The sequence below is a fragment of the Phodopus roborovskii genome, unplaced genomic scaffold (genome assembly GCF_943737965.1).
Source record: "Phodopus roborovskii unplaced genomic scaffold, PHOROB, whole genome shotgun sequence".
NCBI classification, from domain to species: Eukaryota; Metazoa; Chordata; class Mammalia; order Rodentia; family Cricetidae; genus Phodopus; species Phodopus roborovskii.
The window spans coordinates 28373-42468 of NW_026126244.1; the positions used below are offsets into that span (position 1 = coordinate 28373).

The following is a 14096-nucleotide window of genomic DNA, read 5'->3' on the forward strand; positions in this document are numbered from 1 at the left end:
AACCAAATCACTCCTCGCCTATTTGCTTCCGTCGCCGAGGGCGTGGCCTAAGGGCACCCTTCTCCGAAGGGCGGTGCAAACCCGGTGTTCCCTATGCCTCGAAGTCGTGGCTTAGGGCGGGCTCTCGAATCTCCCAGTAGCAATTGGCTGTCTTGCTCAGGAGGTATGGCCCAACTAGACTTCCATCCCCAGTGTGGTCACTTCCTGTGGAGTTTCCCCAGTCCAGGGAGGAGGGGGAAGAGGACGAGGGGGAGGCAAGCGGTCGTCCGGGGTTAGATTGGGGGGTGTCGGTCCGTTCAGGGCGGGTGATGACTCACGGCCCATCCCATCTTCCCGACGCCGCCCGCCCGCGCAGAGCTAGCTCCATGGCTTAACGGAGGAGGCAGTGGCGAGCGGGGGGAGGGGGACTCTTATTTTGTTAGGGGGACCGGGCCAAGGCCCGACCGGCCTGGCAGGGCTCGCCCGGGGCCGGGCGTCATGTCTCATGCAGCCGAGCCAGCTCGGGACGGCGTAGAGGCCAGCGCGGAGGGCCCTCGAGCCGTGTTCGTGCTGTTGGAGGAGCGCAGGCCGGCCGACTCGGCCCAGCTGCTCAGGTGCGGGGCCACCTGGGGCCGGGAGTGATAACTGAGGTTCCCTGGGGACTCATCTCAGGACATTGGGCGCCCCCGGACTGGGATTGGAGACTCTTGGCCTAGGCTTGAAGGACGTCGGGGTGCCCATCTTGGGTGGGCACCTCAGAAATCTGGTACTGACCCGCTTAGACTGAAGCTTAAAAGTAGTGGAATGGAAGTACGTTGGGAGGAGGGCTCGATCACATGTCGGAGGGGTCTTTACTGGGTCTAACAAGGCAGATTGTGGAGTATACAGAAAGTGGTCTGAGGTAGCTAAACTTGGGGAACAGATTAGAAGCTGAATTTGGAATTGTTGAGCCGGTCGCAGAGGGATGAATTTGAGGGCACATTGTTAGGCGAGGCACTGATTTTAAGGAAATCCCGGGATCTTTTTCCTTCAGTGTGGGAGAAAGACTCCTGGGAGACAGAGGTGTTATTTGGGGTACTTAGTGACTCCCAGTAGTCGGTGCTGTGTTTGGGAATAACATGAATCTGGAGGGGTTAGAGGAAGGTCTTAGGTATGCCGTGTGTGTATGTGTGTATAAAATCGAGCGAAGCAAATTGATCGGCCCAGTGGATTCACTGCTGCGTCCGGGTCCCGGTCCCATGCCACCCCCCCCCCCGCGCGACCGCCCGCCCTGTCCGTATAGAAATTCCGGATAGTAGAAACCCCTCTTGCCAATTTGAGTAGGAGCGTAAATGCGAGGCGCCAGGGCAGACTGGATAGATGGTTCACTCTTAGCCCAAGGAGGGGGGAGGCCTCAAACCTTATTTGGGAACCCAGAGGAGGGTCTTGTTTCTGCTGCCACTCAACTTAGCCTCTCAACCCAGCCCTGCCCACTCCCTACCCACACCCCCCCTCTTCCTTTTATTTCGCCCTCCCAGCCCGTCTCTCAGTTCCCGGGTGTAATCTTGAATCAGTCTCCAGAGCTGGAGTGAGTACCGATTGCACCATGCCTGTCTGGGTGGGTCCTCCGTCTCTCCTCTCATCTTCCATCAGCCTTGCTTTGAAACTCCAGCCCTTCCTTTTCCTTGTTCACACAACCTTACCCTCCCCAGCACCCGTTTTTCCAACTTATGTGCAGTGGTGTGTGAGTATGGGAGGGGGCTGCCTCCTTTCTGCCTGGGATTGTGCTGAACTTAGCTACTCTCAGAGCTTCCTCTTCCCAACTTCCTGGGTGGTTTTAGAGCCCTATCTGTGGGCAAGGAGGCGAAGGAAGACCATTGTTTGGCAGGGGAGAGACTTCTTAGCAATCAAAGTCACAATCTTTGTGGAATCTAAACTTAAGTAAACTCAAGGGTGCTTGTTATTGGGGATGCGGTGGGTGGAACCTAGGGCTTCACACTTGGTAGGCAAGTGGTGTACCACTGAGCTATACACTTTCAGCAAGGATACAGAGTGTATGTTTTTGGCCCAGACACTAGGGTCCTTTATACTTAGCAGGGAGGACTGAGCAGAACCATCTTAGATTCCTTATAACAGCCTAGATCACAACAGCAGTGGGCACAATTAAATGGGAGAGATGTATATTGCTTTGTTGCAGCGCTGTGGGTGGAACTCAGGGTTCTTACATGGTAGGCAAATCCCGGTTCCTCCCCCCCCCCCTTGTGTGTGTGTGTGTGTGTGTGTTAATTTGAGATGAAGTCTCAGTCTTCCTTCATTTGAGATACAGCTTGTTTTGTGTGCCAGTGGCTGTTGATACTGAAAACGGGTGTGTGTTTTGATCTATCTAAAAAGTAGGAGGAGGCTGGGCAGTTTTCTTCTAGCTAAGAATGATGCTCCTGCTGCAAGGCAGATCATGCACTCAGATTCTCTCTTTGAAGATGCTCACTGGTGGAGTGGGGGGAGCCTTTTCTATTTCATCTTGTATTTGGATGGGGATCAGCGGCCTATGAACTCTGGTTGGGGCTGGAAGAACTGCTTTGCAAATGGTAACTCCCAATGCAAAGTAAAGGAAGGAGCCCAGTTCTCTTTGTGATGCATTCAGTTTGTGTTACAATGGACTCTTAGGCAAGGGGTGCCCTTACTTGCTCTGTGTGCATGTATACAGACAGGGGTTCACATTCAGCTGTCGGCAAAACAGTAGGGGGTGTGGGGGCTGGGAGAACTCTGAATGCAAAGCCTGGAGTCATTATACAAAATGAATTGTCATTCCCAAAGTCCTCTTGCCCCCCCCCCACCTTAAACCCAGGTTGTGAATGCAGGAGTGAGAGTTGGGATCCAGGCACTTTTATTGTTCTGACCCTTTAAGGGCCTGTGGGTAGCAGTAGGAAGAGGGAAAGGATATGGGACTTGGTGGCAGTGCCCTTGTGTGGTTGAGAGCCCGCTTGGGTGTCTGGGGAAGGAAGGGTATTAGAGCTCCCGGCAGTCACTGATCACCACTCCTTCCTCCCTCCCACCCTCAGCCTGAATTCTTTGCTTCCGGAATCCGGGATTGTTGCTGACATCGAATTAGAAAACATCCTTGATCCTGACAGCTTCTACGAGCTCAAAAGCCAACCTCTACCACTCCGACCCAGGTAGGCCTGGCCTAACTGACCCGCTCTCCCAGCCCTCCTCCCCACTGAGCCCACCCAGCCCATTCTCCCCTTCTCAGTAGCCTATAATTTCCCAGTGGGGGAAATTAGAGGCACGAAGGAGAAGAGCAGGTGGACAAGTCAGTGCGTCTCTGGCCTTCCCTTACTCTACCTTCCCTTCCCTTACTCTACCTTGTCTCCCGAAATCGAATTAATACACAGAGCTTCCTACCAGCCTGGCTGCTTGGATGGGCGTGGCCTTCTTAAACTCCCGCCCTCTTGTGGGTAGGACCGTGCTACCCCTGTTCAGCCCTCCTCACACCTGGAGAACCCACCCTCCCTCAGCTTTTGAGCGCTCAGGCTGGTGGGTGGAAGTCTAAATGTGCTGAGTCATCTGCCTGGGCTCTAAGAGAGGGGAGGGGACCTGGAAGAGGGGCAGGAAGAGAGGATTGTGAAACCTCCGAGATTTTCAAAACCAACTAGCTCCTGGCAGCACAACCCTGGGCAGGGAGGAAATGGAGTCTGGGCTCCTTTGGAGCCTGATGGCTTTAGCACATTACACTGTTAAGCGTTAGTTGAGCTCACCTTTTTAGTAAGAAACACTCCTTTCATTAGAGCCCAGCACTGTACTTACTTTTGTAAACCCGCTCCAACTGAGGCCTCACCATTAAGGCCAAAGGCTACAGTCTATTTTCCCTAGAGGAAATGGCCAGATTGTGGTGACCGCTGAGTGGTAGAAGTGTGTCTGATCCCAGCATCTCCTGAGGTCCACAGCCAGGCCTGATCCCTACATCTCCAGCCCACACATTGTGGTCTGGGAACATGGAGAACAAGTCCGTTTCTGGATGTAGTCCAGCACAGTCTGATCCTTAGGCTTGGAAAGAGACATCTAGCTTACCTGTGGTCCCGTATTTCCCATTCCGCAGCCTCCCAATATCACTGCAGGCCACACCAACTACCCCAGCTACACTCTCTGCATCGTCTTCTGCAGGGGGCTCCAGGACCCCTGCCATGTCATCATCATCTTCATCGAGGGTCTTGCTGCGCCAGCAGCTGATGCGGGCCCAGGCACAGGAGCAGGAGAGGCGTGAGCGGCGGGAACAGGCAGCAGCTGCTCCCTTCCCCGGTCCTGCACCTGCCTCACCAGCCATCTCTGTGATTGGCGTGTCTGCTGGTGGCCACACACTGGGTCGTCCACCCCCTGCTCAGGTGCCCAGGGAGGTGCTTAAGGTAAGCATAGATCAGGAAGCTCTGGGAGTTCAGTGACTGAGAAATGGTCCTGGGGTTACAGTGGCTTTTGGACAGGGACCATGTGGTTCTAAGAGCAGGTTATGAAAGTGTTTTAACTGTTCCGTGCTGGGGCCCCATGTGTTGATGGTCTTTTAGGGTTTTTTTTTTCTGGATCTGTGAGGATATGTAGGGAAGGCATGTGTGGTATAGTCAGTTCCTGGTTCTGTTGGCATGGTATCAGATACTTATCAGGGAACTTGGAAGTCTCTGACTGGGTGATCGAGAAACTGAGAGAACTTATTAGCCCAGGTGGATTTTTGAGGTTCGAAAGGACTTCTGGGAAAAAGTTGGTTAGGGTCTTGGCAGATTCACTAATAGTTTTGAGATGTTCTCAAATTCCAGGCCTAGTTTGTCTACACGAGCCTAAAAAATAGTTGAATTACAGGGTTAGACTGGGGCTCAACTATTCCTCTGAGCTCTTTTGGGCCTTCCCATCTTTTATTTCACAGGTTCAGACCCACCTGGAGAATCCCACACGCTATCACTTGCAGCAAGCTCGCCGGCAGCAAGTGAAACAGTATTTGTCTACCACACTTGGGCCCAAGCTGGCTTCCCAGGCCCTCACCCCACCAGCAGGGCCTGCCAGCGCTCAGCCACTTCCTGCCCCAGAAACTGCCCATGCCACTGGCCCTACAGGCAGTGCTCCTAACAGCCCCATGGCACTGCTCACCATTGGGTCCAGCTCAGAGAAGGAGGTAAGAGTCTGTATAACTTTCCTGTATGCCCTTCGTCCAGTTGTTTTATTATTGTTGTGTGTGTGTGTGTGTGTGTATGTGTGTGTGTGTGTGTGTGTGAACATGAATGCTGGGTGCTGGGAACAGAACCCAGGGCCTTTGCACATGCTAGGCCAGCACTCTACCATTAAGCTACTCCTACCCCCAGACACCCCTCCCAATTCTTCTAACCCTGTACAGTATTTACTTTTTCCCCCAGATTGATGATGTCATTGATGAGATCATCAGCCTAGAGTCCAGTTACAACGATGAGATGCTCAGCTATCTTCCTGGAGGCACTGCAGGGCTGCAGCTCCCCAGCACGGTGAGGCCCTAAGAAGGGAGGTGGTCTAAAAATTATGGCATTCTTCTGTCACTAAGACCACACCTGCACTGGCTGTGTGTATATGAGCGACCCCTGCCATGCATTATACTAAGATTGAGAGAAAGGCCTTATATTGAGAATGGGGCTTAGGCCCACCACTGCCCTTGGGTCTTTGTTGGACTTCATGGAGAGATGATCCTAGTAGCATGAGATACATACAGTATGGGGAGTTTATAGACATACATTACCTGGGCACTTGGGTTGTTTTCTGCTAAGTACCAAGAAGTGGGAATCATGTAGCAGTTTTGAGTGTCCCCAGGGATTCAATACTACTGTGTAGTAATTGGAACCAAAAGGCTTGGGTTATAACAAGTGATTGGGCCTTTGGGATGTAGCAAGTCCCTTGCAATGAATTGGGCCAAGAGACTGGATCCTTGCAAAATGGACAAAACTTTCCAGAGCAATAGATCTGCCATTATAACAATCTGATTCTGGAACATTCCAAGAATCGCATAACTTGCCTTAGCAAGTTATCTCATAGCTTTTCCCAACATACCAAGAGGATCTAACCTTGTATAAAAATGGTAAATGGTTCAGGGCTGGGGATGTAGCTGAGTAGAGTGCTTGCCTAGCCTGTGGTGAGGTCCTAGGTTCTGTCCTCAGTACCACACACACACTAAAGTTCCACGTTTTCATAATTTTTCACTGCTTTGGACACAACTAGAGGTTACGACCCTGATCTGAAAGCCTCTATGGGGTTTCATTATATGACAGCTCATCAGGGTCAGGACTGGGTACACTTCTATCCGAGTGTGTTATACCAGTCTGTAGCTAGCCTAGTAAGAAAGACAAAAAACTAGACTGGTATAAAAGCAGCGCTAGTTCTGAAATAGTTAGACTAGGCCAGCAGAGATATCAGAATGTGTGGGTGGACATAGATAGAGTCAAGACCTTGGTAAATGACCAGTAGAAGCTCATGGTTTTTAAGGTAGTGATCACACTTAAGGCTGGGGATTTGGCTGGAACTATGCAGGAAGCCAGATTTGGGGTGGCATGTTGCCATGATAATTTACCAAGGTCTGAACAGATTGAGTTGGAGTGTTCCAAGAATGCTGAATTGGAATGCTGTTCTGGAAGCAGCTAATGGCCTGGAATGTCAGATCAGAACTGACAGAGACCTGAGCGCTGTGATTTTCCAGCATTTTTCTTCTCAGAGCCAGCCCTAGAATTGTTTTGGACAAGAGCTACAGAGGCCGCTGAGGCTTTTGAGAGGCTGGGTGGGTGGACCCCAGTCCCCACAAACTAGAGAAAGTTCAGTTCATTTGGTTCTGTTTCTGCTGTTAAGTACCATGTGAAACTTCCCTGAAGGAGAAGGGATCCTCTGGAATCCCCAGTCCTTGCATTAGGGGGTTCTGGTTTTTTTGTTTTGTTTTTTTTTTTTTTTTCTTTTTCTTTTTTGGTTATTCAAGACAGAGTTTCTCTGTGTAGCTTTGAGCCTGTCCTGGAACTCGTTCTTTAGATCAGGATGGCCAGAACTCACAGAGACCCGACTGCCTCTGCCTCAGGAATGCTGTGATTAAAGGCATGAGGCACCACTGCCCCCTGGGGGCTCGGTCTTTTAATATGCACAGTGTGAGGAGGCTATTCTGTGCCTTTGTTGTCCACAGCTGCCTGTGTCAGGGAACCTGCTTGATGTGTACAGCAACCAAGGAGTGGCCACCCCAGCCATCACTGTCAGCAATTCCTGTCCTGCTGAGCTGCCTAACATCAAACGGGAGATTTCTGGTAAGTGCTAGGGTCTTGGCCCTGTCCCTTGAATCAAGCCCTGTCACTGCCAGGTCTGAAGGTAGATCTGATTCTAGGGAGGTTTGAACTTTTCAGAAGCAGGTTGAGGCTGGGGTTGGCACAGTAGCTTAGCATCTGCAAGACCCTAGGTCTGATCCCAAGCACCACAGGGAAGAGGAACAAAGTTAACTGCCCCCCCTCTCCTCATATGGCTCTTGGTCCTATGTTCATCTCATTTTCTCTGACTTCCTCTTATCTTGGGTGTAACAGAAGGCCTGTGCCACCATGGTTTCACAGAAAAATAGCAAAGAGAGACGTTTTGTTTATTATTTTGAGACACAGATTCACTCTGTAGCCTAGGCTGACCTCAGATTCCCAGCAGTCCTTTTGCCTCAGCCTCCTGAGTGCTGAAATTACAGAGCTATGCCCAAATGCCCAACCCTGGACCTCCCTATATAGCCCAGGCTGGCATTGAACTTGGAGCAATCTTCCTGCCTCTCCTTCACAATGCTGGGATTATAGGCACGAACTACCATGCCTGACTCAAGACACCTTTTAAAGCAGTCAACAGGTATGGTGGTGCATGATTGTGGTCCCAGCACTTGGAAGGTTTAAGGCCAGTGTGAGCTATATATTGAGACCCTGTCTTTTAAAGAAAGAAGGAGGAGGAGGAAGGAAAAGAAGAGAAGGAAAGAAGAAGTTGTTGAAGTTTTCATCATCGAAGTCACCCATATCATCGTCATTGTTATCATTGTTGTCGTTAGGGTCAGCAGTTACGAGCACTGACTGCTCTTCCAGGGGACCTGGGTTTGATTCTCAGTATCCACATAGTGGCTCACAATTACTCTGTAACTCAAATTCCAGAGGATACAGTGCCATCTTCTGACTTCCTTGTGTGCCAGGCATGCATGTGATACGCATTCATCTGTGAAGAGGCAAAGCATGCATACACAGAAAATAAAAGTAAATCAGTCTGCTTTTTAAAGAAATCACTCCAAGTCTGGCTCTGTGGCCAAACTCTGTAGTTGCAGCTAATTTGGAGTCTGAGAAGGAGGATGGCTTCAAGTCAGGCGTTCAAGGCCAGCCTGGGCAACAAAGCAAGACCCCGTCTCTAAAAAAAAGTCACACTTTCTGTCCCTCTCCCACTAGTCCCTTCCTCTGCATCTTCAGGGACTCTTGCTTCCTATACCCAGAAGCTCTGATATCCACCCTCACTCTCTTCCAGAAACCGAGGCAAAGGCCCTTTTGAAGGAGCGACAGAAGAAAGACAATCACAACCTAAGTAAGCCCGAGAGCAGGCGCATTGCCTACCTGCTACTCAGCCCTGCCGTGCTCCTTGCTTCAAGGGCCACCTTCCATGGGGAGCCTCCCAGCACCCCTGTTCCTCCCTCTTCCTTCACCCAATCATGACTTTCCTACTCTTCCTTTTTCTCCCCTTCTCTTAAAAGTTGAACGACGCAGGCGATTCAACATTAACGATAGGATCAAAGAGCTGGGCACCCTCATCCCCAAGTCCAATGATCCGTGAGTCTGGGCTGGGGACCCCAGGCCAATGGGAGGTGGAACAAGCACCCTGGACCAGGAAAGTTGTTCCTGGGTGTGTCTGCCATATAGTCTTGCCCAGACAAAAGTTCTCTGAGCCAGATGCTGAGGCTCATACCTGTAAGGCCAGCACTGGGGAGCTGGGGCAGGAGGATTACCAAGAGTTCAAGGCCACCCTGGGCTACATAGTAAGTTCTAGACAACCCTGGGCTACAGAGTGAGACTCTGCACCAAGGGAAAAAAAAACCCTCCCCAGAAAGAGCTCTCTGTCTATTCTTAGGGACTGTAGACCCTTAGACAATAAATACTTGATGTTACTTTGCCTGTCCTGTGTGCACCCTATGGAACACAAGTGTTATATTCAATTAGTGCTTCTTTTGCTTACTCAAGATTTAGTTACTGGGCCTTTGATTTGCACCAGGTACTCTGCTAGGCTCTGAGGATACCAGAGGGAAGAAAAGAGGAAAAAGGTTCTTATCCTCTTGGATCTGATGCTTTACTTGGGACAAGTAGACAGTTAAGATGTAGAATACTGCCAGGAACACATTTTTAATGCCAGCACTCAGGAGGCAAAGACAGGCAGATCTCCAAGAGTTCAAGGCCAGCCTGGTCTACGGAGGGAGTTCTATCGCAGCCAGGACTATTACACAGAGAAACCCTGTCTCAACCAAAAAATAAAAAAGACAAGTACATCCATGAGGCAGGAGGATCTACAGTTTAAGGGTAACCTCAAAACAACAAAGCACACAGTGGGGCTGAAGACTGCTTTTCCAGAAGACCTGGGTTTGGTTCCCAGCAACCACACAATGTCTATGATTCTAGTTCCAGGGGATCCAATACCCTTTCCTGGCCTCCATGGGCAATGGGCAGGCACTATTGGTAGGCACACATACATGCAGGCAAGACACACAGAAAATAAAAATAAATTGATCTCAATAAAAACTTTAAAAAAAAAAAGACACAATCCAAAGCTACACAGAGAAACCCTATCTCTAAACAAATAAGTAAATAAATAAAGGTAAAAAACACAGAAGATGAGTGAAGGTTGGAAAGGTAAAGCTGTGAGGAGTGTAAGGCTGAGCAGGTCTTGGCTAACAAGGAGACACTTGAGTCTCTACAAGCCTAAACATGGAGCTGTGCACGAAGGTGCCTATCTTGTACAATCTTCCCTAGCACTGAAAGCAGAGACGAGCTAGATTAAGGAGGCCACAGAGTGGCAGGAGAGTGCTCTGAGTGTGTATCAAGCACAGTCTGAGATGAGAATAGGGGAAATGGAACCAGAAGGGGTCAAGATACAAGAGGGCTTCCAGGTTTGGGGGTATAATGGCCACCAGTGGAAGATTGCATGTGTAGGGGTTTTTGTAAGCAATCTAACCCTTTGGTTTACCCCAAGTTCTGACATGTGCTCAGGTATTCCGTATACCTGAGAGACTTCATATTGCAGCACTCGGTCTTTCCTCCCTCTTGGGCCCCACAGGGAGATGCGCTGGAACAAGGGCACCATCCTGAAGGCATCTGTGGATTACATCCGCAAATTACAGAAGGAACAGCAACGCTCCAAAGACCTGGAGAGCCGGCAGCGATCCCTGGAGCAAGCCAACCGAAGTCTACAGCTCCGAATTCAGGTTTGTGGGGAGAAAATGGTGAGGGTGACTGCAGCTTTCAGCAGGTGGAGGCAGAACAAGAACTGGCCAGTTTTCCCCTTAGGCAGCACAACTCAAATGATGATGGAGACGATAAGTAATTAGAACACCATTAACAAGAATAATAAGGACACCTGCCATGATAGTGCACACCTTTAATGCTGCCATTCAAGAGGCAGAGGCCAGTGGGATCTGTGAGTTCAAGGGCCACGGCTATATAATGAGACCCAGACTTTAAAAAATTAGCAGTGAAGCTGGGTGGTGGCTGCACACACCTTTGATCCCAGCACTCAGGAGGCAGAGACAGGTGGATTTCTGTAGACCAAAGCCCGTCTGGTCTACAGAGTGAGTTCCAGGACAGAGAAACACTTCTTTGAAAAAAAAAAAAAAAAGATTGTAATGAGAAACAGATGGATTCGTGCCTCAGCAGCTGCTCTTCCTGAGGACTGGTGGCTCACAACAATCTCTAACTCCAGTTCCAGGGGATCTGATACTCCCTTCTGGCCTCCAAGGCACACATTACACGATGCACATACATGCAGGCAAACCACTCCATACACAGAAAAATAAATCTTTTTAAAAAAAAATTCTTGACTGGGTGGTGGTGGTGAACTCCTTTAATTCCTGTACTCTTACTCGGGTGGCAGAGGCAGGCGAATCTCTTGAGTTTGAGGCCAACCTGGTCTACAGAGCGAGTTCCAGGACAGCCAGGGCTACCTGCCTTGAAAAACCAAGGGGGAGAGAGAGAGATTTTCATCTGTGCATGGTGGTACAACCACAGGGAGGCAGAGACAGGTGGGTCTTTCTGAGTTCAAGGACAGCCTGGTCTACATAGTGAGTTCTAGGACAGCCAGGACTACATAGTGAGACCCTGCCTGGGGGAAAAAAAGGGGGAAAGGGAGAGTCTCAAAGTAACTTTGAAAAATAGTAGTAATGAATACTTGCTAGTTTGCATGCCGTTTATCTCCTCTCATGTACTGTAACAAGAGCTGTATTCCCATTAACTCATTTAATTCACAGAGACTGCCATGTGAGATAACCCACCATTGTACCATTTTACAGACTGGGGACTCTGGAGCTCAGAGAAAACATAAAGCTTTACAAGCAGTGAGGGCCAGAGGCTGCACTGGAACCTAGTAGCCTGCCCTTTTAATGAGCACACTCCTGTATGTATGAGGGACTTTGACCCCCATCTTATTTTGCACCCACTCCTTCCTTTTTGCAGGAGCTAGAACTGCAGGCCCAACTCCATGGTCTGCCAGTACCTCCTACCCCAGGACTGCTCTCCCTAGCCACTAGTTCCGTCTCTGACAGCCTCAAGCCAGAGCAGCTGGACATTGAGGAGGAGGGCAGGCCAAGCACGACGTCATTTCATGTATCAGGGGGACCTGTCCAGAACACACCTCAGCAGCAACCTCCAGCGCCACCCTCGGATGCTCTTCTGGACCTGCACTTTCCCAGTGACCACTTGGGGGACCTAGGGGACCCCTTTCACCTGGGGCTAGAGGACATTCTGATGGAGGAAGAGGGGGTGGTGGGAGGACTGTCAGGGGGTGCCCTGTCCCCGCTGCGGGCTGCCTCTGACCCCCTGCTTTCTTCAGTGTCCCCGGCTGTGTCCAAGGCCAGCAGCCGTCGCAGCAGCTTCAGCATGGAGGAAGAGTCCTGATCAGGTGTCACTCCTCCCCTTGGACTTCCCCACCCAGGGAAGGAGGACAAGCCTGAATGAGACCTTTTTTCCCTACCCTCCTGTGAGACTGCCCTGTCCAGGAAATCTGGGGGAAGAGGAGTTACAATCAGGCCCCAACCCTGTAATAGGCAAGGAGGAGGAATCCGGTGGAGCCCTGCCCCTTTTCCAAAGGAACACCCTGCGCAGGTATTTCTGAGGGAGAAGGCAGGAGAGCTGTGAACACTCAGTTCATCCCTTAAGAATCACAGCCATTCCCCTAGCCCTACTCCTGCCTAGGCAGGGGAAGGAGGCAGCATAAAGTCGTGCCCCTGGCCACTAGGGACCCTTATAAACAAGTCTCCCAAGGAAAGGAGATGCCAAGATGCTACTCCATTCCTTCTCTGAGAATTGCCAGTCCAGCTTTTCCTGGCACTGGAGGAAGAAAGATAAAAATGATGGTGTCCCACCCCTGGAGGGTTGAACCCTATCCCTTCCTTATGACCCCTGCCTTGCTCTGGCAAGGATCCGAAGTAAGAGTGTGATCCAACCCGTTCCCCTGACACACATCCCTTCTCTGTAGGAAAAGCCCAGCACAGGTATTTCAGGTATGGAGGATCTCTCATATAGACGCCCCAGCCCTGACCTTTAGTAACATCCCATGCAAGCATTCCATTCAGCAGGAAGGAACGGTTCCTAAATTCCCTGCCTTAACCTGGGACCAACGTGAGACCTGACCTGTGAGGGCTCTGTGCTGACCCTGTTCTTGAGGAAGGGAACAGGCTCTGAAATCTTATGGATTGACTTTCTAGATTCAGAGTGAGATTTAGATCTTCGCTCTTGGGGAGATCTTGCCTTTTCTGCCTTGAGGGGCAGTTTGGGTTGATGATAGAGATGAGTATGGACCCAGTCTAGGTGCCCCAAAATACTACCCCAGTATTTCTCTCCAACTTGTAGAGAATGGTAAAGGAAGGGCACGTCTAGGCTGTTTCCTGGCCCAGGGAGAAGTCATCTCCCCCTAAAAGGCAGGAGCCTGGATGAAGGGTAGTGAAAGTATATTGTACCCCTCATTTGTTTATGTGATTTTTTTTATTGAGCCCTCTTACTCAGAAACTAGATCAGCCCTGACCTCTGCGTCCCCCACACAATTTTCCATATGGGGGACTACCCCTGTTTCAGAGCCAGTCCCGACATAGCCCCGTCTCTGCCACCTACAGCCAAGGTCTTCAGCTTTAAATTGCTGGGGCCAGGCCCCAAGGAGGGTTTACTGAGGGGTCTGTAGGTTTGTGACTGAAATAATAAATGCTAGGCGTGTTTGATGCGCTTTTAACTTTGGCATGGAGTCTCCTCTTCTTGTTTTTTGACTGTGCAGTGAGCGTGGCCCCTGCAGGCCAGGAGGAACAACAATTCTAGGAGAAGCTGATTTCAGTGAGCCAAATAGAATTTTTAGACAGAATGAGAGCCTGGAGGGAAACCACCTACAAGCAAAAGCAATGAGCGTTCTTAAGGGCCTGCCATGGATCAGCTGAACTGCTGTGCTTTCCCTGAATTTATTTCCCCGAGGGCTATTGCTCTGTGTGTTGTTACTTCTTCCCATTTGCTGTTCAGACAAGCCAGGAGGAGAATCAGTAACTTCCACAGACAGGCAGCCTGTAAGCGTGCCAAGCCTGGACGCTAGGCATGCTGATGAAGGGGAAAGGAGAGATTCTTTCCTTGCAGGGCTGGAGATAGAACCCAGCTAGCCCTCCATCGCCGAGCCATATCCCCAGCTATGCGGGCTTACTTTTAAAACTGATAAGGTATATGAGGTATTCAACAAAGGTGTTCAAGATGGTGGAAAGGACAAAGAAAAAAAGGTGTGGGAAGCAGACATTGTCACTGCGCCTGGAATTCCAACATTTGGGATGCTGGGGTGGGTGGTAGAGTTTGCAAGTTTAAGACAGCCTAGGCTACACAGACCTTAACAAACAAGGGGAAATAGAGAAGCACATTAGTTTGATGTTTTGG

At 50.2% G+C, this 14096-nt stretch overlaps 1 protein-coding gene across 3 annotated transcripts; it reads left to right on the plus strand.

Moving 5' to 3' along the window:
• Window positions 1-278: 278 nt before the first annotated feature.
• Window positions 279-13424, plus strand: Tfe3 (transcription factor binding to IGHM enhancer 3). 3 transcript variants are annotated; one of them, XM_051179647.1, is made up of 10 exons: window positions 279-593; window positions 3018-3131; window positions 4055-4358; window positions 4868-5113; window positions 5352-5456; window positions 7124-7241; window positions 8467-8523; window positions 8690-8765; window positions 10261-10408; window positions 11652-13424. In XM_051179647.1, the coding sequence occupies exons 1-10, from the start codon at window positions 478-480 to the stop codon at window positions 12090-12092; spliced, it is 1725 nt and encodes a 574-aa protein (XP_051035604.1). In that variant the 5' UTR covers window positions 279-477; the 3' UTR covers window positions 12093-13424. The 3 variants fall into 3 exon arrangements, with proteins under 3 accessions (XP_051035604.1, XP_051035605.1, XP_051035606.1); XM_051179649.1 differs by having other exon boundaries at window positions 571-593; window positions 4120-4358; XM_051179648.1 differs by lacking the exon at window positions 5352-5456.
• Window positions 13425-14096: the final 672 nt, after the last annotated feature.